Raw genomic sequence first — 23,464 nt, forward strand, 5'->3', positions numbered from 1 at the left:
GAAGGTCCTTAGCTCTTTCAGGTTGTTTGGTTTTGGCCAGGTTTTTAATGCTGCTACCTTGTCTGGATCAGTTTCAATGCCCTTTTCAGACACAATGTGCCCAAGGTATTTCACAGAGGTTTGAAAGAACTTGCACTTCCCTGGTGACAATTTCAAGCCAAACTCTTTCAATTGGTTGAGCACACGCATCAATCTTTCCTCGTGTTCCTCTAGTGTCGATGAGAAGATGATAAGGTCATCAAGGAAAACCAGGGCTTGCTTCAGGTTCAACTCCCCCATACAGCGCTCCATGAGCCTCTGGAACGTGCTAGGGGCGTTAGTTATCCCCTGCGGCATCCTGTTGAACTCGAAGAATCCCAATGGACAAACGAATGCGGTTTTGTGCTTGTCTGCTTCCTCCATCTCTATTTGATAGAAACCGGACTTGAGATCAAGCACAGAGAACCACCTGGATCCGGTCAACGCCGAGAATGACTCCTCAAGATTAGGTAAGGCATATGAATCCTTCACTGTTTGGGTGTTCAATTTCCTGTAGTCTATGCAAAGTCTGACATCTCCATTTTTTTTCCTGACGACGACAATCGGCGAGGAGAAAGGCGACTCTGATTCACGGATCACCTCTGCATCAAGGAGTTGCTGGAGATGGTTACGTACAGCCTCGATATCTTGGGGGTGTATAGGTCTTGGTCTGTGTTTGAATGTTGTTTCGTCACTGAGGGTTATGTGGTGTTTTATTTTATCAGTGCGACCAAAGTCAAGCTCGTGCTGTGCGAACACCTCCGGCATGGAACTTAATTTCTCGGTTATCCTCTCTTTCCACTCATTGGGTATAGGAGAGTCAGTGAAGTCAAAGTTGAGACTTAATTTTTGGTCAGGTTTTGTAGGAATATCTGAGTCAGAGGTCTTAACAGATTGAACACTCTTGACAGCGTGTATCTCTGCTATTACAGCCTTCGGAGATAAGGTGATGTCATGATGTGACTCATTCTTGAGCATGACTGGTATGCAGCGTGGTAGTTTCGATGGTAGACTTACCAAGCTATCCGTCACCAGGATGCCACCTGGCAGTGAAGATGACTTTGGGGGTCCCACCATCACCCACTTTCCAACATCAGTCCTGCAGCTCACTGATCCTTCAAGGACTCTGGTCTGTCCAGCTGAAATAGTCTCAAAGTCCCTGCTACGAAGCCTAACCTCTCCCAGACTAGAATCAACAGACTGTCTTTTCCTGATTTCGAGGGTCTTTAATACAATTTTGTAGCCATAAGGAAGGGACTCATAGTTCTGAGGTGCGATTTCTGCATACTTTTCATAGAAAACATCCAAAGTATTTGTTCCTATAAGTACTGACGACAAGGTGGAGCGCATGTCAGGTACAACTAGAACCAGCGTGGGCACCTCAATGTCTGCTCCAAGCAAGCTCTTTGGGAATCTAATAGTGGTCTCAACATAACCAAGGTAAGGGACACTTTGGCCATTGGCTCCTTCCACTTCAAGCAAGTCATTCAAGGAATTCATAGGTAAGTGAGACAGGTTCTCTAAATAGAAAGAGTTGGGAATCGTTGTTACTTGAGAGCCTGAATCCAACAAGCACTTGCAGTCTTTGTTACCTATGGTCACTTGTGCAGTGCACTTGGCTCCAATCAGCCCTTTTGGCAGGGTCACTGTCTGCTTTTGTGTGTGAGAGTACACACAGGCTCTGTGTGGCTTCATTTTGGGACACTTTGTCTGTGTTCCAGTCCCCGTTCGTCCCACAACCGGAACTGGATCTAGTTTAAATGATCGGCTTTTGAAACACCATTTTCAATGTCCCATTTTAGCTGCTTTTCTTTTAACTGCTTCCTCTTTTCAGCCACAAGGGATGGGTTCGACTCACTCTCACACTGAGGCTTAATATGTCCGTCCTCTCCACATCTAAAGCAATACCAGGGCTTTGGTCTATTGCTTGTGTTGTTGTTTGCATCACGGCTGTGGTGAAGTCTTTGAGATGGTGGAGTGATGGCTGTGTGGGGAGCTACTAGTCTGGCAGCTGATTTAGTCTTTCTACCATCCTTCTGTGTGATACGTGTGAGCTGGGACTGTAAATCAGCTATTTGTTTCTTTAGGTCTTGGATTTCGGACCTGTGATCAAGAGCTGGCTGAGATGGGTTGCAGTCTTCACTCTGCACATAAACACCTTGATAAGAAGAAGACACTCTTGGCTTCGAAATATTGAGGTGTTGTTTCATGCGGGATGCTTTGGAAGTACGTTTATCTTCTGCTGTGCGGAGTAACAGGAGAAGTTCAGCAAAGGTAGGTGGCTTCTGTTTCTTTTGTTCCAGCTGAAGTTCAGCTATCAAAGTGTTGTCCCAGCAGCCTCTGACAAACTGTCTAAGCAGATGCCGGTCAAGGTCACTTGCGTTTACGCCTCCCCTCCTGAGGGTGGTGTTCAGCATCACCTGCAGCCGTTGTAGATAAGCTGAGGATTTCTCACCGTTATCCTGCATTGTGTTAAGATACTTTGCGAAAAGATCATCTCCGTCCTCGACAGTGCCGAACGCAGAGTCCAAGATCTCCAAGTACACATTAAGGGGAGATTCAGGTGTTAGGTGCTTCACAATATCGATAGCAGGCGATAAGAGACTTTCAAGAAGCTTTCGTGACTTGTAAAGATCAGACTGTGTTGTGTCTTTAAGAAGAAGTTCCACATTGGAACGCCATGTCTCATAATCCACTTCATTGTTGGATCTGGGGGAACGCCCAGAGAAGGGTCTGAGTCTCAAAGAAGTATGCACCTGCAGAGCAGAGTCTTCATTTCTCACTATGTGCTCGACTATTACTTTTTGAATGTCAGGTGGGTTGACATCAGAAAGTTTTAGAGCAGGCTGTGTCTTTCCTTTAAATGGTGGTGTAAACCAATGATGTTGAACACGTTGCTCCGGGGCCGTGCTGGGCAAGGGGCTTACATGTGTGGCATTTTCAGAGTCATGTTGCTCTGGGATATCACGTGAGTTCTCTTCCACATCCTCATCTTGGGTTTCTGATTGATCGAGATCGACATTCTCACTGATGACGGAGAGCTCATCCCTGAGGACAGCTGCAAAGTCTTTGCCAGTCAGTTTTGCAATGTCCTTTAACTCTGAAAGGTAAGTCTGTGTGGCTGTTTTACTAGCTACAGGTATGTAGACACTGGCTAACGTTCTAATGAGATAAGTGACATCAGTCTGAGTCTTACTGTTGAGTCTGTATGGCAATGAAGGTAAGAGAGACTGTATAGCTGTGCCACACACATACTCTACCACGACCTGTTTGTCTACAGCTGGCTCAGTGGAATCTACTGGGATTACCCTTTGAATGGAACCATATTGTTTCAGGAAGTCAAACAGTTCTTCGTCAGTTTCAGTACCGGCTATACCACTAACTATGACTGAGTTAGGTATTTTCACACGACTCGTTTGAATAACGTCCATAATGAATCACTGATAACAATACTATACGGTCTCTGGTTTCTAGTTTTAAATGCTTTAAACCACTCCTGGCTGGCTCGCCAAAGTTGTAGCACCGGTATCACACCACTTATCGCGCTACTGGACCAGTTCTAGGCTCTAAGGAGTGGGGAGCAAAAATAATAAACACACCAGAGACCGTTTCTTTAAATACAAAAGCCGGCAGTTTACTGAATGTAGAACAAAAGAATAATTCACAGTTCAATAACAAAATAAAACAAAAGAAATAAAAATATTCCCTGCAGGTTCCCAATATATCCCGTATTACTGAGGTAGGTAAAATGAAATTATATTTCACTCCAAGTTCAGTTTTTGGTTCCCTTAAATCACTTTAGTCGAGTTAATCTAAGTTAAACCAGTCTTTTCCTAATTACTCTTATTTTAGAATTTTCCTTTTAGAATTCTTATTCTCTTCCTGAGTTAACTCTCTATTTTTGTCTTTTACAGGTAGGAAAATACCTTCAAATAACAAAATCAAATCAAAGTGGGTCACATTTCAAATCACATTCAACATTTGAACTCAATATGAAAAGGAAATAGAAAATAAACACTTTAAATTCAAATCTCAATGTGAGTTCAATTGTTCAGTTCGGTCAAAAGATTCAGTTCGATTGTCCAGTTCAGTCAAAAGACTCAGTTCAATTGTCCAGTTCAGTTCAAAAGACTCAATTCAATTGTCCAGTTCAGTTCAAAACAATTCCTGACACTCCTACCACTCTGGCAGCAAGTCACCATACGCGTGAGATTTCCTCAAAGACGCCATGGAATTGATGAGTTGAAAATCCGGGTCTGGCTCGCCATCTTGAATCCTGTCCGCGCACGTGCGCGCCCGCACACTGCAGACCGATCGTCGCTCCGACCGAGCTTCAAACCAAGCAAAAAAACCTGACCTGTATAACAGGTCATAAACACAATAAATCCCTTTTTAAATCCTCAAATAACACAAATACAGATAATATTTCACATTCTCTGAGTCATAACGTCACTGTTGCGATTTACTTTTCACTTTAGAAAATGGCGACGGTGCAGTCTCTTTTAACTCACAACTACTGCACGCATCCTTCATTTTCAAAACATTAATTCTCTTTTTATAACATTCACAGTTCCCATAAACAAATTATTAACTGGTATACAGTTTAAAACAACTACGTTTCAGTATTTCACCACAAAAGAGAGGAAAAAAATACAAGATCACAAAATTGCAAGAAAATAAAGTACAAAACTCACCAAAACCGGTGTGGATTGGTTCACATAAAATCCCTGTCAGTTCCCGACCAGGCAAATTATGATTTCTTTCAACTGCAAAACTTTTCACTCTTTTCTCTGCTTATTAAACACAGTTTGTTCTCCTCGTTCTCTCCTCCGATCTTTCAATCTACTCTCTGCTTTCTCAATTGCGCCTATGCTGCAACGTCACTGACGTGCTGCGTCAAACGTCACTAACCTCTTAAAGGGCAATGACATGAATTTTGGCAGAATACTTTTACTCTTAAACATTAAATTATTTTATTGACATTTTTAATTAACTCTGATGAATTGACTTATTTATGCAGCTTTTAAACTATTTATTCTTATTTATGTCATATTTAAACATGGGTTACATGTAGGCATATATAAAAGCGCTATATAAATGCCCTATTCATTCATTCATTCATTCATTCATTCATTCATTCATAAAGCTGGATTTCTCCATCCAGTCTGAAAAGTATTTTCCGTGTTGGTTTTCCTATAGGCTAAAGTCTATTCCGGCGCATTATATTTTATAACGATAAAGTAAGATAAGTAATTCAGATAAAAGTAAAAAGCTACTATTTTGTGTTTATCCATGGCAGTTCGACTTCACGTGCGCGCTCTGAGCCAGTGGACGCGCACTGTTATGAATGCACAATGTTTCGACTTTAATCTCGAAACATTTCGACTTTAATCTCGAAACATTTCGACTTTAATCTCGAAACATTTCGACTTTAATCTCGAAATGCTAGATTTTTTTTTTTTTTTTACAGATTTTTTTTTTTACAGATTTTTATTTCTTTTTTTACTGACTTTTTTTTTTTTTAGGTTGCGGTTCAGGGCTTCCGTGATTTTCGATGCAAATTATGCTTATTTTTTGTGTTTTATTATTATTTTTTTTTAACTACATTAAAATATCATTCCAATAAGTTCTTAGAGCTAAAACCTAAAGATGAAGTGACTTTGCTGTCACCTGGTGTCTTATTTTGTCTTATTTTAGAATGCTCTAAATTACAGTTTTTCCCATTCATTTCTATGGGTGCCCATTTTTGACCCAAATACAAGATTACAGAGTTTTTTTTTTCACCCACTTAACATTGTAGAATTGTGTCAAAAAAAAAAATGTGGTGTTCAGGAGGAAAACTTAGGAAAAGTAGCCAAGTCTTGTACTGCTCAGATCAAGGGAAGTATTTTTTTTTTTTAAATAAATCAAAATTATTTTGCCCATATTTGTCCAGAATACGGTTTTGGGGTTAAAAAATAAATAAAAATAGATATACTTAGAGCTAGATCACTCCTTTATTGAGGGTTTGTTGTCTTATTTTAATTTTGTGTAGATTGAGGATGATGTAAAGGAAAAGAAACCAGCAGTGGAAGCCATTTTGGCAAAGGAGAGACCTCCATGTCAACCAGAAAAGGTGTGTGTAATCAACCACAGTATCTTTATGATCTCAGAAACACTATGACTATGATATTAGATTACTCTGCACACTTCCCAGTGGTATCTACCATAACTGTACTATAATGCAATATATCAGACTATATCAGTCTACCAGCTTCAAGGCATGCAACTTTATTCAATATAATTTTCCTGGATTGATGTATTCCAGGGGCAGTTTGATGGCCTCAGTGCAGATTGGACATCCATTCAAGTTCTCCTCAAAGAGTGGCGAGACAAAAGTCAGCTCGCAGGTGTGATATCCTGTAATGCATGATGATTGAAGCTACAATAATAAGCTATTAAAATTGATCTCATGTAAGTCGTGACGTGACGTTAGACATCTGAAAGTCTGAACAAAAGATACTTTTTTACTTTTCCAGCCGTAACATTGACTGGTAGTGCAGCAGGAGATGCAGCCCTCGATAAATTCAATAAATCCTGGACGGAGCTTGATGATTGGCTCGCTCTTTTGGATCACATGGTCCAGACTCAGAGAGTAATGGTCGGAGATCTTGACGAGATCAACGACATGACGGTGAAACTCAAGGTTAGTTTATGTCCTCATCTTGCAGCTCTTAATCCACGTCCTGCAGTGAATTTATTGTATACTATTGTATAACATTTTTATCTTTCCCCTAAAGTCTACATAAAATGTTAGTTAGCAACAACTGTACAGTAAATGTTAATGACCTCTTTTATGCCTCTTTGCATTTGAAATGAACAGCAGAACTTTATCATTTTTAGTTATGAGGGAAGGTGATTGTATTGGAAATATGTAATCGTATTAAGCTATTTTATAAAAATATATCAAATTGTATGTAATTGAATATTTATATATATTAATAGTGTTCAATTAAATAAATGTATTAAATAATTTAATTAAATTGTAACATAAATTAATAATATTATTAGTCGATATAATAAGATATTATGTGGACTAACATATATATATATATGAAGAGTTCAGATGCAAAAGCCTCTAAATGCCATTTGAAATTTTCTTCTAAAATGCCCATTTTTATCAAGCTTGTATATTTAAGTTCAGTAATTTCACTTAAATGACAATTAATAGGTAATTATCATTGCCATTTAAGTGAAATTACTGAACTTAAATATACAAGCTTGATAAAAATGATAATTTTAGAATAAAATTTCAAATGGCACTTAGAGGCTTTTGCATCTGAACTCTTCATATATATATATATATATATATATATATACACACAATATGACGTAAGTAGTAAAGACTTCTGTGTTGTTACTATCTAACAGTCAACACTGCAAGACATGGAGCAAAGATGCCCACAGCTGAACAAACAAATCACTGCGGCGCAGAACCTGAAGAACAAAACCAATAACCCTGAGACACGGGCAACCATTACAGAGCGCAGTAAGTCAGATTTGCCTCGTCCATATCCATATCCTCTTTCAGTGATGCATTTTTGTGTTGATATGGGGGTTTCAACATTGTAGCAGCTTGGTCTCTGAAAAAAAAATGCAGAAAAACAATGACTGGTGCCGAGGATTGAGTCTTACCGGGCTTCTCAAGGTCATATAATTGTAAGACAGCACTACTGAACACCAACTACAGTATGTTGTAAGGCAATCGTGCATATAAAACTGTATTTGGTTAACAGAATCAACCAGCCAATAGATTATCGCTTGATTGATTTGATTTATTATGTCCGTTACGTCAGAAATTTGCCTTAGAAATGTTCTCTTTTATTTCAAGTTGAAAAATTACAGGCACATTGGGAGGATTCCCACACCAAGCTGACGGACAGGGTCATTCAGCTGCAGAACATGTATAAGGACTCCAGTGATTGGTTGGAGGCCAGAAAAAGGGTGGAGCCCCTCATTAAGAAAGCCAATGAAAAACTAGAAAGCGGGAAGAAAATGTCGCACAGTGTTGATGATTTAAAAGGCCAAAATGCAGATGTCAAGGTAATGTATGACTTAGAAGCTGAAATAAACTGATTCGGTGTGCTTGCATTCCTTTAAAAATCTTTTGATGAATGCATGTGATTTGATTAACACAAATAAATGCTATATTATTTTATTGCAGCAACTTTCTAAGGATATACAGCAGTGGCAAGCTCAAGTAAATGTCACCAATGAACTGGCAAACAAACTTTTGACCCTGTATGCAGATGACGACACAAGCAAAGTTAAACAAATGACTGAGAGCATGAATCTGGCTTGGGCCAACATCAATAAGCGGTGAGCTTCTGTTTGAATCTGTAATTTTTCAGTATCACCAACCAGTGGTTTTTATGGCTTGATGATCATGCACTGCTGACACAGTAAGGGTACATATAGTGGTACATATCATAGACGTTGGAACAGGGGGGGCGGGAGGGGCGGCCGCCCCCCCTCCTACGGCCGCCCCCCTCCCCCGGCCGCCCCCTAAATTCACCTAAGCACGGGCGTCAGTTTTAAATTTGCTGGGCACAAAGACGCGTTCGGAAGTGCTGGGTACAAACTTGTCAAACTGTACAGCCTTTCTATTCAACCCATAAATAATTAAATCGATCCGCCAGATTTCATTTGACCGTTTGAATGGTCTAGTGGTAGCTCTTTTGCCCAGAGTGCCAGAGGTTACGGGTTCTAATCCGCCCTAGGTACAGTTTTTTTCTCTCTCATCAAAACAGACTATGTCCATCTGTGGTTACAGTCAATATCAAGCATAGGACACATTTATTTTGTGATTTTACCAGAATGAATAGAGTCTCCGACGTAAAGGCGATTAAAGTGCGCGTCCGAGTGAAGACTGCGCGCCACAGAGAACATAGCCTACAACTGACAGCAGCGGCAACAAGCGTTCCTCTTGATTTCAAAAACAAAACATTTTAGCGCTAGATCTCTTATTTTAACGAACTAAATTAATGCTCTGCTTAACAGGATATGTTTTATTCATGTTTAAAACGTTTTATTTTCCGATATATGGTGACTCAAGCACTGATGGATCAAGAAGCGGTCCATCAATAAAGTCACCAAATCGGAAAACATGGAATGAGTCAGACATAGCCCACAGTAATTCTGGCTTATTATGTTTTTTAAAAGAATTTCGTTTTTATAAATTGTATTTAATTTTAATCAATGGTTTTAATCAACAAGTTGACTGATAATTTCTCAGAAAATGGATTTAATACCAATATTTTGAAACGGTGCGTAATCCCCCCATACCGGGGAATTCCGCCCCCCCTCTCACAAAATAGTTCCAACGTCCCTGGTACATATAGAACCCCTTACCCGTATGTATTTTCAATGGCATATTATACACTCACGAGAATACTTTTGAAATATATTTTTGAAAGAACTAAGTGTAAACTAAAAGAGTTACACGGTGTAGCTTTAAAAATCCTACAATGTGATTTCCTGGATTTTTTTTTTTTCTTCTCATTTTGTCTCTAATACTTGAAGTGTACCTATGATGAAAATGACAGACCTCTCTCATTATTCTAAGTAGGAGAACTTGCACAATCAGTGGCTGACTAAATACGTTTTGGCCCCACTGTAAGAGGTTATTTCAAATGCTTTTTACGGTTTGATTGCTTTCAGGAGAATACTGCGATTTGATGTTTGAAGCATTTAGCAAATATAACAATCCAATCCAAGTATATTGAGGTACTAATTTAACAACTTTATTTCTGTATAACGATGAAGTCATTACCCTTTTCAGTGTAGGGGACAAGGAGGCAGATCTGGAAGCTGGACTACGGCAATTGCAGCATTTCTACTTGGACCTGGAAAAATTCCTTAATTGGCTCACTGAGGCAGAAACCACAGCCAATGTCTTACAAGATGCCACATTTAAGGAGGGACTTCTGGAAAACCCTGCCACAGTGCGGCATTTATTCGGGCAATGGCAGGTATATGAGCAGTACTGTACGTAACAGAAGTTGCCCCTCCTCTTTTAAAGCATGTAGTCACTCGGCTCCGGTCCGGGTTTTCCCCTTTTGAGAGAAACCCTGCTCCACAAGTTACCAATCTGAAGTTCTTCACAAACATCTGTGCACAATATATATTCTTTTTTTTTTAAAGTAAGCTATTATTTACTTGTTAATTTTTATAAAACATTGTGTGCTGAATTTTTTTTTTTTGTGTGTGTTGAAACTATTTTATTTTGAAAATTGACCAAAAATTACACAGATATAGCAAGTAACACATGGCATTTTGAAGTAGAAAGACTTAATAGTGATATTTTGTTTGATTTACAACTTCAAAAATGAAATTTCAACATGTAATGTTATCCACCTGCAACTTTTCTATTGCATTCAAATACAGATTTTATTTTGAGATATAAATATGGCACTCCTCCTTAGATAGTTTGCGGTTTTATTTTTCAGAGGTTTTAGGACTTAAACATTATAATGAGATTACTGGTGGGGTGTGTGGGGGGGGGGGGAGTGAAACTCCATTCTTATTATTAGCCCTTTGGAGTTAAAGTGATATTTATCAGGAAAGCTGATGAAACTGACGGGTCCATTGTCCAGGTCGCCCACTGCTCGCTGGAATGGGAGATATGTGCGTTTGGCAACGGTGCAGAGACGCAGTTAAATATGAAGAGGCAGACAAAGACGTGGGCTATAAAGAGAAGCCTCTGTTCTCCCAGAAAACCATCTCTGACCCAGTCCTCGCTCGCAGTGCCCACTCTCGCCTCAAACAACAGGGCCAGTGTGCCTCCGCCACTGGCATTCTGCAGCTCGTTTCACATCGCATGTAGACACATGGTCGCAGAATACATTTCCTCGCTCTCAGCCTCGCGATGTCCCTTTCTCCCTGCTTTTTGCCTCGCGTCAGACACGTCCACATGGTTGGGAATTAAAGGATTGTCGCTGTCAACAGTTTTCGATTCATTTGATGTCGCTCATTCACTGGATATGTTGCACAGGAAGACATATCATGTTAAGGTTTGATCTTCACTGTCAGCTTCACAGTTGCTTCGTGACTTTGGATTTGTTTGGCTTGCATCATGACTTTGAATGAAATTAGTTTATGCCTTCTCAAACTATGGGAACAAGCACTTCCAATTTTGCCGGGAGACGATATGAAAATGTTTGGCTTGTTAACAGTATTGTTAGTATCTATTCAAAAGTAAAAGCTTCTTTTTATTAAACTAAAAGCTTATTTTTTGAGCAAAAGCTTATTTTTATTGATATTTGTTTTTTTGTATTTGAATATATCATTACAGTTATAGTGATTTGTGAAAATATACTTCTAGTTAAATCCAGAATTTTGAAATATTGCTATAAAATAAAAATGCTGAAATATAAAAATATATTGTATACAATTTTGTATACATTATTAAAAATTTAACATTAAAACTCCAAATTACTGTAGAAAAAACCAGACAATTTCCTGTTTTAAATATTTTTTTATTGGCATGTTTTTGTTCTTTTTCTTTTTTGAAAGAAGGCCAGGATGACGATACCAATACTGCTACTGATATCTATGAAATAGATATTTTTCTCCGTTTTAGAATTAACAATATGCAATCAATTTTAACATTTTATTATGCTTTAGAAATCGTTATTGTTTTATTGTTTTTGACCTACAGTATGTAACCTTCTAAACAGTGCTTTAAGATTTTCAGGTATTGAAAAATTGAGACATTTTTTCAGTTTAATTTTGACAGCAATTTATCATATTATATATTGTGCAAGTGTACCTGTTTAAAATAAACTGAGAAAACATGTTCCAAAAGTATGTCATGTCACCATGTAACAAGTATCCGTGGAAGCATATCTCTTTCTTGATCTGTAATCGCATGGTGAACTGTTACTTGGATCTCTTTTAATCCTTGTAGGATCTCCAAGCAGAGATTGATGCGCACGGGGAGATGTACCATTCGTTGGATGAAAACGGACAGCGTATTGTGTCATCCCTGGAGGGGACGGACAATGCTGTGGTGCTACAAAAGCGGCTTGATGACATGGGGCAGCGGTGGCATGAGTTGTGTAACAAAGTTATGAGTATAAGGTAAGACCAATTAATCATCTATATTTAACCTGGGGAAAATTCAAGCAGAGGAGAAATGGGCTTTGAAAAAATAATGCCATCATATACAAGCCCCAGGCCTGTGTAATGCTGCTATATGCAAATCACTGCAATTATTTGACTTTATATTTCAAGTATAAGCCTGCTAGAACATTGCTCAAACTTAGGATTTAGATATCTAACTATCTATCTATCCATCTATCCATCTATCCATCTATCCATCCATCCATCCATCTATCCATCTATCCGTCTATCCGTCTGTCTGTCTGTCATCTATCAACCTATCTGTGTCTGTCTGTTCGTTCGTCTATCTGTCTATCTATCTATCTGTTTGTCTGTCTGTCTGTCTGTCTGTCTGTCTGTCTGTCTGTCTGTCTGTCTGTCTGTCTCTCCGTCTATCTATCCATCCGTCTGTCTGTCTGTCGCTGTCCATCCATCTTATCTATCCATCTGTCCATCTATCCATCTACCCATCTATCCATCTATGAACACCTTACCACATAGTAACACCCTGGCAACTACCTAGAAACAGGTTTGCGTCTCTTGCACCACTCACATTTTCAGAAAATGTAAAAAATAATACTTTCAAATGATGTCTTAATTCATACAGCCACATTTCACTCGGTACGGGAAAAAGCTGGTAAAAGCTTTTTTTTTAATGTTCATGCATATTCAAATAGAAGATGTGAAGATTTCTCAATTGTCCACCTTTATCTAGCACTTTCTTTGTTAAATTCAACGGTGGTGTGACAGTATGGTGTCCTCTGGTGGTCTCTGTGATTTAACACTGGGCAGTATCACACATCTTACCATCCATACGACTCTTTAGGCCGTATCTGGATACAGGTGTGGATCAGTGGAAACACTTGCACATGTCCTTGCAAGAGCTGCTCAACTGGCTGCAGTTGAAGAGGGAGGAGCTAGAACAGGAGAAACCAGTAGGGGGCGACGTGCCGACCGTGCACCAACAACTCCTTACGCACAAGGTGAGTCTAGGACGCGTCCTCTTCGCCCCTCACTGAAAGCATGAAGAGTGAGGTTCAAGATGTGATTTATGCATTCTGTCTTTCGTTGCGCCAAAGTGTGATCATTATCGGAGTCTGTTCTTGTTAAATATTTAAACAGATGGAGATTGTATCTTGCGTAGGAGAGGTGTAAAGTCCCTTGTCTCTTTGCATGGTTGTGTGGACCAATTAACATCTGCTGATGGCCATCAGCTGTCAGGGGCCGCAGTAAACAGGATGTGGTCATGAAGTAGTTATTGTTGGGGAGCACAGAGAGCGTGAGTCACTCTGTCACACTTTACAGGTGCAGTTTACTGGAAAGTAAACTGGCATGTGTGTAGGAGCTGCAAAGTAAGTCTCAGCAGAAACGTAATTGAACAAAGTTTTTGCGAACTGCTAAATAAATTGGCATTGCTGTGCTGTACTTGTCTGAGAAAACATCAGATTTCTTTTTCACTCAGACCTGGAAATATTTGAGGAGTTTTAAAACGGAAAAAGTTATGATCTAAATGTTGCTTATCAAATATAATTCAATTCACATTGATGTGTATTGTGCTTTTACAATGCATATCGTTTCAAAGCAGCTTTACAGAAAATGCATGTTTCTATGTTACAATTAAGAGTGATCTGTTATCAGGTGACTGTGTCAAAGTAATGGCCTAATTGCAGAAATGCACAGTTCTCATGCAGATAGCAATCGTCATGTATTCATTTGAGAAACGACAATGAGCACGTTAAAGCAATCATTACATGTTGCGATAATGATTACAATATATGGAAAAGTTGGCAGTTTTGCATATAAGCAAATGTTTTGCACTGAACACGTGAACTCGGTGTCACAGAAGGTCATGTGTCCATTGAAGCAAATGATACCTTTTGGATCATTCTCAAATCATGCTGGACAATGTGATTATTAGGATTTTTCACAAACTTGTGGAATTCATGTATATTTTATTAAAATTGTATAAAAAATTTATTACAGAAACATTTTCACTAATAGTAAATTTAAATAAAAAAAATAGAAAATTCAATGCTCAGCTTGCTTTAATATCTTGCAATTGGCTTTATAATACTTTGGTTGCACTTTATTTTACAGTACGTTTACTTGCCTAAGAAAGTACTGGTTAATATAAGGTAACTACATGTGTTATGTTTTGGGGTTAGTTATTTTACCCAGTTATTGCAATTACTATAATAAGTACATAGTATATTCATAGGGAACAGTGCTGTAAAATAAAGTGCTGCAATACTTTTTAGTTTAATGGTTTAGACAATGTTTTAGTGTTTGTTTTGCTCATAAAAACATCATTGAATGAATAAAATGTGCGCACTGAATGAATAAAATGTGCCCAGTGTCATTATGTTTGCAGTGTTTATTTATTAATAGATTGAGTTGACCTTTTATTTGTTTTCAGTTTAATTTAAATAATTATTTAGTAATTACTAAAACTTTTGTAATGTGATTGACATTTTATTAGTTTTTGATTTTAGTACCTCAACTTAAAATTATTTCAGTTGAACACTTCTAAAGTCTAACTATTTAGTATTTTAGATATTAGTATTTTTACGGATGCACCGATATGAACATTTTGGCCGATACTGATAACCGATAATTCTTTATATTTGAAAGCCGGTAACCGATATATCGGCTGATAAATCCAATTTTTATATAATTTTTGAAATCCTGATTGCAAAAACAAAAGTCTCACAATTAAAATCTGTCCCCTAACACAATTGTAATGTTCTCATTATAATTTCATGTAGCTGATATGACAGCACATTTTGCACTTATCTATATTTTCCTTTTTGATTCCAATCATATTTCAAGCAATTAAGATCAATCATGTTGAACAGTGCACATCTTAAGTGTCTCAGGTGTCAAGTGTTGAAGGAATTAATTCATTATTTATCAGCTTTAATATATCAGCCAAATTTTATTATCGGGCCGATAACGATAACATCAAAATGAGCAAATATCGGCCGATACCGATATGGTGGCCGATATATCTAATATATAAGTATTTTATTTGATTTCAGCTTTAAGTCAAGTACCAAAATTGATTTTAGTTTAAGGCATGAGGTGTCTGTGTTGTTTTAGTACCTTGTTCTCAAAAGGAATTCTGCAGTCCAGGTAAGGATGTGGAAAAAAAAGATATTCCCCGAAAAATGGCTGAAAGACCATGAGCAGTAAAACTCTCAGACCAGGATCACTAGAAAATGAACACAAACATTGTAACAGCATTGTGTTAATTGGATTAGGTTGCACTGATATTTGTGTATCCAGTGCATTGTATGATGAGCCTTATTTGCATAGGAAGGAGGCATGTTTACCCAGGAAATAATGACAATGGCTTGATTTAAATATGCATGAGAAAACACTATACGCGAACACCTGGTTAAGTTTGACTGGAGGGGGGGCACACAGTATGTGAACAAAATGCGGGTTTTTGATGGATTTAGTGCTAAAGGTGTACAAATGTTCACCCCTCATTGTGCCATTTAGTACTTTTGGTAACAAGTCATTGGTCTTTCACAGGGATTCAGAAGAGAGTTGGGTGCCAAAGAACCTGCAATCAGTGGAACACTCGACAATGCTAAAGCCTTCCTTGCCGAGATGCCTCGTGAGGGTCTGAAACAGAGGCCTGGACAAAAGGGTATGAAGTCTTCTGCACCTACACATATGCCCACTACAATAGCTTAAATAGGCTCTAACCTGTATTTCACTTTGTGTGCTGCCCAGATGTAAGTCCTGAGGAGAGGGTTCAAAATGTGGGCCGCATATTGCGTAAAGAAGTGGAGGATGTAACGGTGCGCTGGAAGAATCTGGGTGCAGCTGCTGTTGACTGGCAGCAACAGCTGGAATTGGCCATGGAGAGGCTGATGGAGCTGCAGGACGCACAGGATCAGCTGGACTTCAAGCTACGGCAGGCTGAGACTGTGAAGAATTCTTGGAAGCCTGTTGGGGAGCTGCTTGTAGATGATTTGCAAAACCACATAGACCGAGTAAAGGTCAGTGTCCTCTTATGAAAAAGCTTTTGTGGACATGTACAATGGCAATACCATGGTATACTCTGAAGCAACTTGGATTAGCATGGTTGTACTGTGGTATGTACTGTATGTTTATTATTTTAATATTTAAGCCTTTGGGCCAAAAGGCATTCAAGTTTTATGTATTTTTCCAGGTATTCCAGGAGGAGATCGCTCCCATTCAGGATAATGTAAATCAGGTCAACCAACTGGCCTCCACATTTAGACCACCTGACATTCAGCTCTCTCCAGACAACCTGAGCAGAATCGATGACCTCAACATGAGATGGAGGCTTCTGCAGGTATCCGTTCATGTTCTTTCACTTGAAGTCAACGTGAATTTCCTTTTGCAACCTTGACTTCCAAAAAAAGGCCATGTTTAAAGGTGCATTGCGCATGTTAAAAATACCCATTTTTCTAACCCATACATGCTTACAGGGTTAGTTCACCCAAAAATGAAAATTCTGTCAGTATTTACTCACCCTCATGTTGTTCCAAACCTCTATGTGTTTATTTGTTCTGCTGAACACAAAGGAAGATATTTGGAAGAATGTTTTAATCAAACAGATCTCATTCCCCATTGACTACCATAGTATGTATTTTTTCCTACTATGGTAGTCAATGGGGAATGAAATCTGTTTGATTTAAACATTCTTCCAAATATCTTCCTTTGTGTATAGCAGAACAAATAAACACATAGAGGTTTGGAACAACATGAGGGTGAGTAAATACTGACAAAATTTTCATTTTTGGGTGAACTAACCCTTTAAACAATTGCCTGATGGGCTGAATGAGCCCTTCTCTGATCACTGCGACTGCCTCTATAATCCTGTACAGTAAAATAAATAAGAGGGATTCGGGATGGAATTTGAGACTGGGCGTGACGTCATGCGCGTTCACACTCACCTGGCTATGTCTGGCAGGTTTGTGTATTCACCGCCATTCTCCGTAGCAGCGAAGAAAACTCGAGCGACAAAACTTTCGTCAACTGGATTCAAAGGACTGGCTTGTAGTTCATTCCAAACCCCAACGCAAACTCCACGTAAGACAAAAAAAAAAAAAAAAAAAAAACTTTTGTCAGATTAAGACGAGAGTCAACATCGTGAAGCTTTCAACAAATGGAGAGATCTCCGGTCTGCTCTAGGGCTCAAACGGGATCCTATACAAAATAATAACTTATATTGTTCATGAACGTGTTTCCATAGACCTTCTCTTTACGATTAAACATGGATAAATTTTACAAGTACTGGTCAAAGTGGCTAAGGTATACGAGTAGGGATTGAACAAAAGGAGATACTGTGAGTGTTATTTCCTCTCTTTATTTATTTATTTTTTTATTTTTTTATTTATTATCTCCTCATTTACATTTGATTGGTAATACTATATTGAGAACCCTTTTTTTTTCTCTCTTCAGATGTACAATACTTGCCCAATGAAAATATTCTGGCTTGTATGTTGTATAATGGGACCCTGAACCTTTTATTGACTTGAAAGGACAATTATAATTTTCCCCCTGATGTTACTATAAAGGAAGGAAAGGGGAGGGGGTATGGGGAAGAAAAGGGAACCCCTGATTTGATATTAACATAATGTTAATGAAAGTTTGTGTATAACATAATTGTATGTTACACCCCTAGTGACCGGTTTGTTCTGTTCTGCTTTTTTTTTTGTTTTGTTTTTTGTTTTTTGTGTGTGTGTTTCACAAAAATCGATATAAACCAATAAAAAATAAAAGTTTAAAAAAAAAAAAAAAAAGAGAAAAAAAAAAGAACGTGTTTCCATAATAATACAATCATAAGTGGATTCAGTAAGCACATAAAACAGTTCAACATGGAGATAGATGGATATAAAAACCGAAGTTTTCTACTACCGCCATTTTCCCCTCACAGATAAGTGTGTAATTTACTCAAATGCCTTTCCTTTCATATATTTCAAATGACTTGCAGATTTATAACTATTACCTCTGTTGACATTATTACTGTAACAAAATATTTGTGTGGCTGATGTTCCTTTGGATATGAGCAAGCGTGCGTGTGGTCCATGAGAGTGCACACCACTGGTTGCAGTTTTGCTTGTCGCCAGAGGGGTCATAGTTCTGCAAAAACTCAGAAATTTGCGCTATGCACCTTTAATTGAGAAGTGTGGAGCTTGATTTGATTCGTTGGGAACTGATTGGCCATTCCATACCAGAATGGAGCGAGTACCCAAAACAATTCCTTAATGACTATTTGGCTGCTGGTTAACATTAGACTACATTGGCTGTTAGTTCAGCCAAAAATGTAAATTCTGTCATCATTTACTCACCCTCATGTCATGCCAAGCTGTAAGACTTTTGTTTATCTCTAGTGAATAAAAACCTAAATTCAATCTGTTTATCGTATAAAGTGGTCTAGTCTCTTCAGAAAATTTGGACTAAACCTTTCAATTATGGATTAGTTTTGCGATCTCTTTTATGAACTTTTTTGAAGCGTCAAAGTGGTAGTTGCACAGTTGCCAATGGAGGGACCGAAATCTATTAGATATCATTAAAAATATCTTCATTTGTGTTCCAAAGATGAACGAAAGTCTTTCGAGTTTGGATGGAACGACATGAGGGCGAGTAATTAATGACAGAATTTTCATTTTTTGGGTGAACTATCCCTTTAATGACATCAGCGAAAAGAACAGTTGTTTTAATTAAAGATTACAAAGAAAAATGTACACTAATGAATTGTTCAAAATACAATGTTGGAATTAATTATTTATAAATCAAGTCAGGTGACAGCTTTAGCTCCTGACACAAAAAGAGAAGGAAAAAAATTCAGTTCAATCTTTGAGAAGTTGTAGAAAAGTGTACATGTCAGCAATAGATGCAACAAGCAGATCACAGAAATGATCTGTCCTTCAGAGATTTGACACAAGGACACAGAAAGGCATTATTTAATAAAAAGAGGTTGGGCAGAAACATAAAAACAATCGTGATGAAACATTCTGCGCATTTACAGAATATGTTTCTTTGAAATTGTTTTATTAACCATTACTGGCCATAGACTGTAAAAAATATGGACAAAGCGTCTGTGACGTCACCCATAGACTTTCTGAAGAACAGTTTTGAGGCTGTTTATGGGGGTATGGGCGGCGCCATATTGGAAGATCTTGAGAAATACAAAATACAAATGTTCAGAAAGTATACAGCGGTGGTATGATGTGTTGTGTCAGATCATGGCCGAGACGTCAAATTCCACTCAGCGCAGCCCGTTATCATCAGCTGCCAATCAAAGTTAACCACCCTTATTTGTCATACATTTTATATCTAAATATGATCTAAACTAACGAGTTAGGAAAAAAATCACCCCCCTCACAGTTGTCAGGCACTCGGAACCTATCTGAAAATACAATAAAAGTCCATGCGACCAACCTGTAAAAGCATGAATTTATGCTGTGAAAACGGACATTTTAACATGGGATCTATGGATATTTGGGACCTCCCTCTAGCGGATTTTAGATGTATTGCAGTTTTTTGCACTTCCGGGTAGGCTTCATTTTTCAGATTAGAATGTTGCCGCTTGTTACTGGCATGTGTTTCCTTCTTCTCCAGTGTTCTTGTGAACTAAAACTTTTTAAAATTGTTTTCGTTAATTGAAATAAACCTAAAGTGTGTGTGTGGTAGATGAAAAAAAAAATTGTGAAAAAGAGAAATGTTGCCCATGTTACTGAAATAATAAAAAATAATTTTAAGTCGAAGTACTACCATTACTAAACCGCAGACAAAAAAAAAAATAAAGCCATTAAAAAATATGACAAAAAGTGACAAAAGCTCATATAATTAATTATATTAAACTAAAATTAAACTGAAAATATAAATAAAAGCTGATTCAAAACGTTAGTTAATACTAAAATAACACTATTCTTTACAGCAATTCATTCCTGTTGCCTCCGCCTCTTGTGTACTTTTTTTTAGGTCTCCATTGAGGAGCATCTGACCCAGCTGACCACAGCCTACAAGGACTTGGGACCCCAGACTCAGAAATTCCTGCATGGTGAGTGTGTATTTGTGGTTCTGTTTAGCAGTATTGTAATGACAGCACATTGTACTTATGTGAACCACTAATCTTACTTAACTGTTAAGTTGTTTACTGTACATAAAATGTCTCTTGAACCAAATGAAGAAGCGAATGGTGAATAGAAACTGAGGTAACATGAATGGGTTTTCTTTTCTGCACACAGCGTCTGTTGAAAGCCCTCTTGAACGCTCTATTTCGCCCAACAATGTCCCCTACTATATCAAGTAAGTCTTCCCAAACTCAACCCACATGTTGATGTCAGGCACATTCAAGGTCCACACTGAATTAACAAATTGAGTTTCAACACTATGAAAGCTCTCAGACTAAGAAATACATCATAGCTGGCAGCAGACTACCAAAGAAAAGTGATTTTGCGTGACCTTTTTCCAAACAGAGATATCACCCTGGAAAATTTGTGCAGAATAATCTGAGATGATAAATTAGGCTCTGCCAATGCATGTAGCAGCATGCATCACATAAACGGGGAACTTCTGCACACAGATGACTGAGTGAGCGAGTTTCAGAAGTTCTTATCTTCATATTAAACTGGGAAGTTTGCCATTGTCCATATAAAAATTCCATGCAGATAAAAATGTCGTCTTTGTAACAAGAGATGTACAAATGTGTGTAGTTACAAAACAGTACAATAGACTCAACAATTTAAGGATAGAGTGAGCCCTTAAATAAATTTTCAGCCCTTCTTATGCAACTTTCTATGATTACTTTTTTTTTTCAATAGTTCAAAATGGAAAGTATAATGAATTTCATGTCAAAGCAATCTTCAGAAAAATACACCCATTTTAAAATGCCAATGTATAAACCATGTAAATGATTTGGAGGTTAGCTGTTGAGTTATTCAATTGAGAAAGTGTGTCAGATTCTTTGGGGTAAACTGTGCCATTGGCTCAACTATAGTCATTTAAAAAAAAAAAAAAAAAATTATTATTATTATATATTTATCTCTTGAAACGTACACAGCTTAGCATCTTTTTAAGTCATATTTATGTATGATATCAATTTATATAGTTTTTATTTCCTGTGAATATGAATATTACATTCACCAAAGTTTTTCTTTGCCAAGAAGACAATTTAAAGTAGTCTGGAAACATTAAAAACATAAAGACACTGAAAACCTTTTTTTTTTAATATAAAAATAAAACCGGGATTATTGGATATTTAAAAACACAAAACATACTATTTAATTGTAAAATCAGTGTTTTAGTTGCTGTTTCTTTGTAATTATTTGTGAAATTGCACTTTCTGAGTGAAAACAGTCACTGACACCAAAAAACCTACACATTTTTTTGCCAGTGATGTATACGGTATATTGTAATAGTCATTCAATTGTTGTTGTTTCATCGTTTTTGTGGCTCAAAATCAATATCATCCTCAAAAATCATTCATTTAATCTCTAAAGTATATGCACAAGCTTCATATACAGTCAGAGCTGCATTTGTGCTCATGGCAGTGCATTAATCTGACTTCATAGGAGAGAACTGACTCTTAATGATGCTGTCATAGGTTATGAATGTCATTAATGCTGGTCAAGCAGAGCAGTACTTTCCGTCAGATGGCACTAAAATTTGTTATTTCCAGCCTATTGCATATCGTAAGCTGCAGGACAATAAAGGATATCGCTTTATAATAACTTTCATTAATAAGTTATCAACAAACATTAATGCTTAACAGACCAGTAGTTCATTTACTAATTTATATGAAATATACTGTATGATTCCAAGTCTCATGACATTTATACACTAGTGATCTAAATTTTTGTTCATGTCAGTAATGAAGGTTATTATAAAAGTTTTATACACTTTCATACACTTTTTATGGGATTTTTAGTCATTAACTTCAGCCCATCTAATACATTAAGCAAACTAAGCAAATTATTGCATATTATGTTGATCATGGTTTATTAAATTTATGCAAAATGTAAGCCTGGTAAAATGAGATTCCTGCACAGTGGCAGCATGCAGCTTTTGTTCTAGCCCTCCCCAACAAAACAGTAAATAGCCTACTGGTCATTTTCACACTAATTGGCTGTGCCTCAAACCTAGTGAGCTGCCTAGCTAGATATGAATTGTTTTTGTTTCGTTTCTTTGCATCAATCCAATGTTGGATTCCCTTTTTTATCATCCCACATTCGATTCGAGTATTTTGACCATCATAGGCGAGCTTTTTTTTTCTTAGTAGGCTTATTAGTAGTGCGATTTATTTTCCATGGTGTTTGACCTTTTTTTTTTTTTTTTTACAGTCTGTGGTTGACTCGTTCGAACGTTTGATTTGAGCAATGTAAATTATCAGAACTTTCGAATGATTGATTCGAGCATTTTCATCACCCATCCTCCAGTGGAGTTTACAAGTTGATTGAGCCTTTTTGGGCATCATTGGCGAGTGGTTTAAGCTTTTATTTAATGAGGGAGATTTTGAACGTTGAATGAACAATTTTGGCGACCAAAGTTCAAACGTCCGATTGAGCATTTAAACAGTTGACTGAGCCATCAGTTGTTGGCCATCATTAAAGGAGTAGTTCACTTTTGCTGATAATTTACTAACCCCCATGTCTTCCAAGTTATCCATGTCATTCTTTCTTCAGTCGAAAAGACATTGTTTTTGATGGAAACATTCCAGGATTTTTCTCCATATAATGGACTTCAATGGGAACCAAACGGTTCAAGGTCCAAATGAGAGGGTTCTAGTGCAAACTGTTCAAAGGGCTTTAAACGATTCCAGATGATGAATAAGGGTCTTATCAAGTGAAACGATAGCTCATTTAAAAAAATAAAATAACATAGTTTAAGTTTTATAAGCTCAAATGGTCGCCTTGCTCTGTTAGAGTTAGGATTAGAGTGTGATGCGTGTTCGTGACTCTCCTATTCGAACTCATTCATCAAAATGAACAAATCTTTTCCTGAGTCAACTGATTCATTTCGTTCGTTGAATGAACCAAATGACACGAAAAAAGATTTGTTCATTTTGATGAACGAGTTCGAACAGGAGAGTCGCTAACGCGCATCACAGAACAGAGCAAGGTGACCATTTGAGCTCATAAAACTTAAACTTTGTTTTTTTTTTTTTTAAATAAGCGAATGTTTCGCTTGATAAGACCCTTATTCATCGTCTGGAATCATTTAAAGCCCTTTAAACCGTTTGCAGTTTGTACTGAAACTTTTGTCTTTTGGACCTTGAACCGTTTGGTTCCCTTTGAAGTCCATTATTTGGAGAAAAATC

At 37.6% G+C, this 23,464-nt stretch overlaps 1 protein-coding gene across 1 annotated transcript in view; it reads left to right on the top strand.

Moving 5' to 3' along the window:
- The first annotated feature begins 10,821 nt into the window (after window positions 1-10,821).
- LOC148978761 (dystrophin-like) overlaps window positions 10,822-23,464 on the top strand; it is a 49,845-nt gene continuing 37,202 nt past the window's right edge. Inside the window, exons 1-8 of the mRNA XM_089132487.1 lie at window positions 10,822-11,069; window positions 11,966-12,138; window positions 12,986-13,142; window positions 15,697-15,814; window positions 15,901-16,169; window positions 16,343-16,489; window positions 20,128-20,206; window positions 20,394-20,454. Coding sequence (XP_088988613.1) covers window positions 10,887-11,069; window positions 11,966-12,138; window positions 12,986-13,142; window positions 15,697-15,814; window positions 15,901-16,169; window positions 16,343-16,489; window positions 20,128-20,206; window positions 20,394-20,454 — 1,187 coding nt within the window. The 5' untranslated portion in view covers window positions 10,822-10,886. The remainder of the gene's footprint in view (window positions 11,070-11,965; window positions 12,139-12,985; window positions 13,143-15,696; window positions 15,815-15,900; window positions 16,170-16,342; window positions 16,490-20,127; window positions 20,207-20,393; window positions 20,455-23,464) is intronic.

This window comes from Pimephales promelas, chromosome 6, assembly GCF_988280905.1.
Source record: "Pimephales promelas chromosome 6, fPimPro1.hap1.1, whole genome shotgun sequence".
Taxonomy (NCBI): domain Eukaryota; kingdom Metazoa; phylum Chordata; class Actinopteri; order Cypriniformes; family Leuciscidae; genus Pimephales; species Pimephales promelas.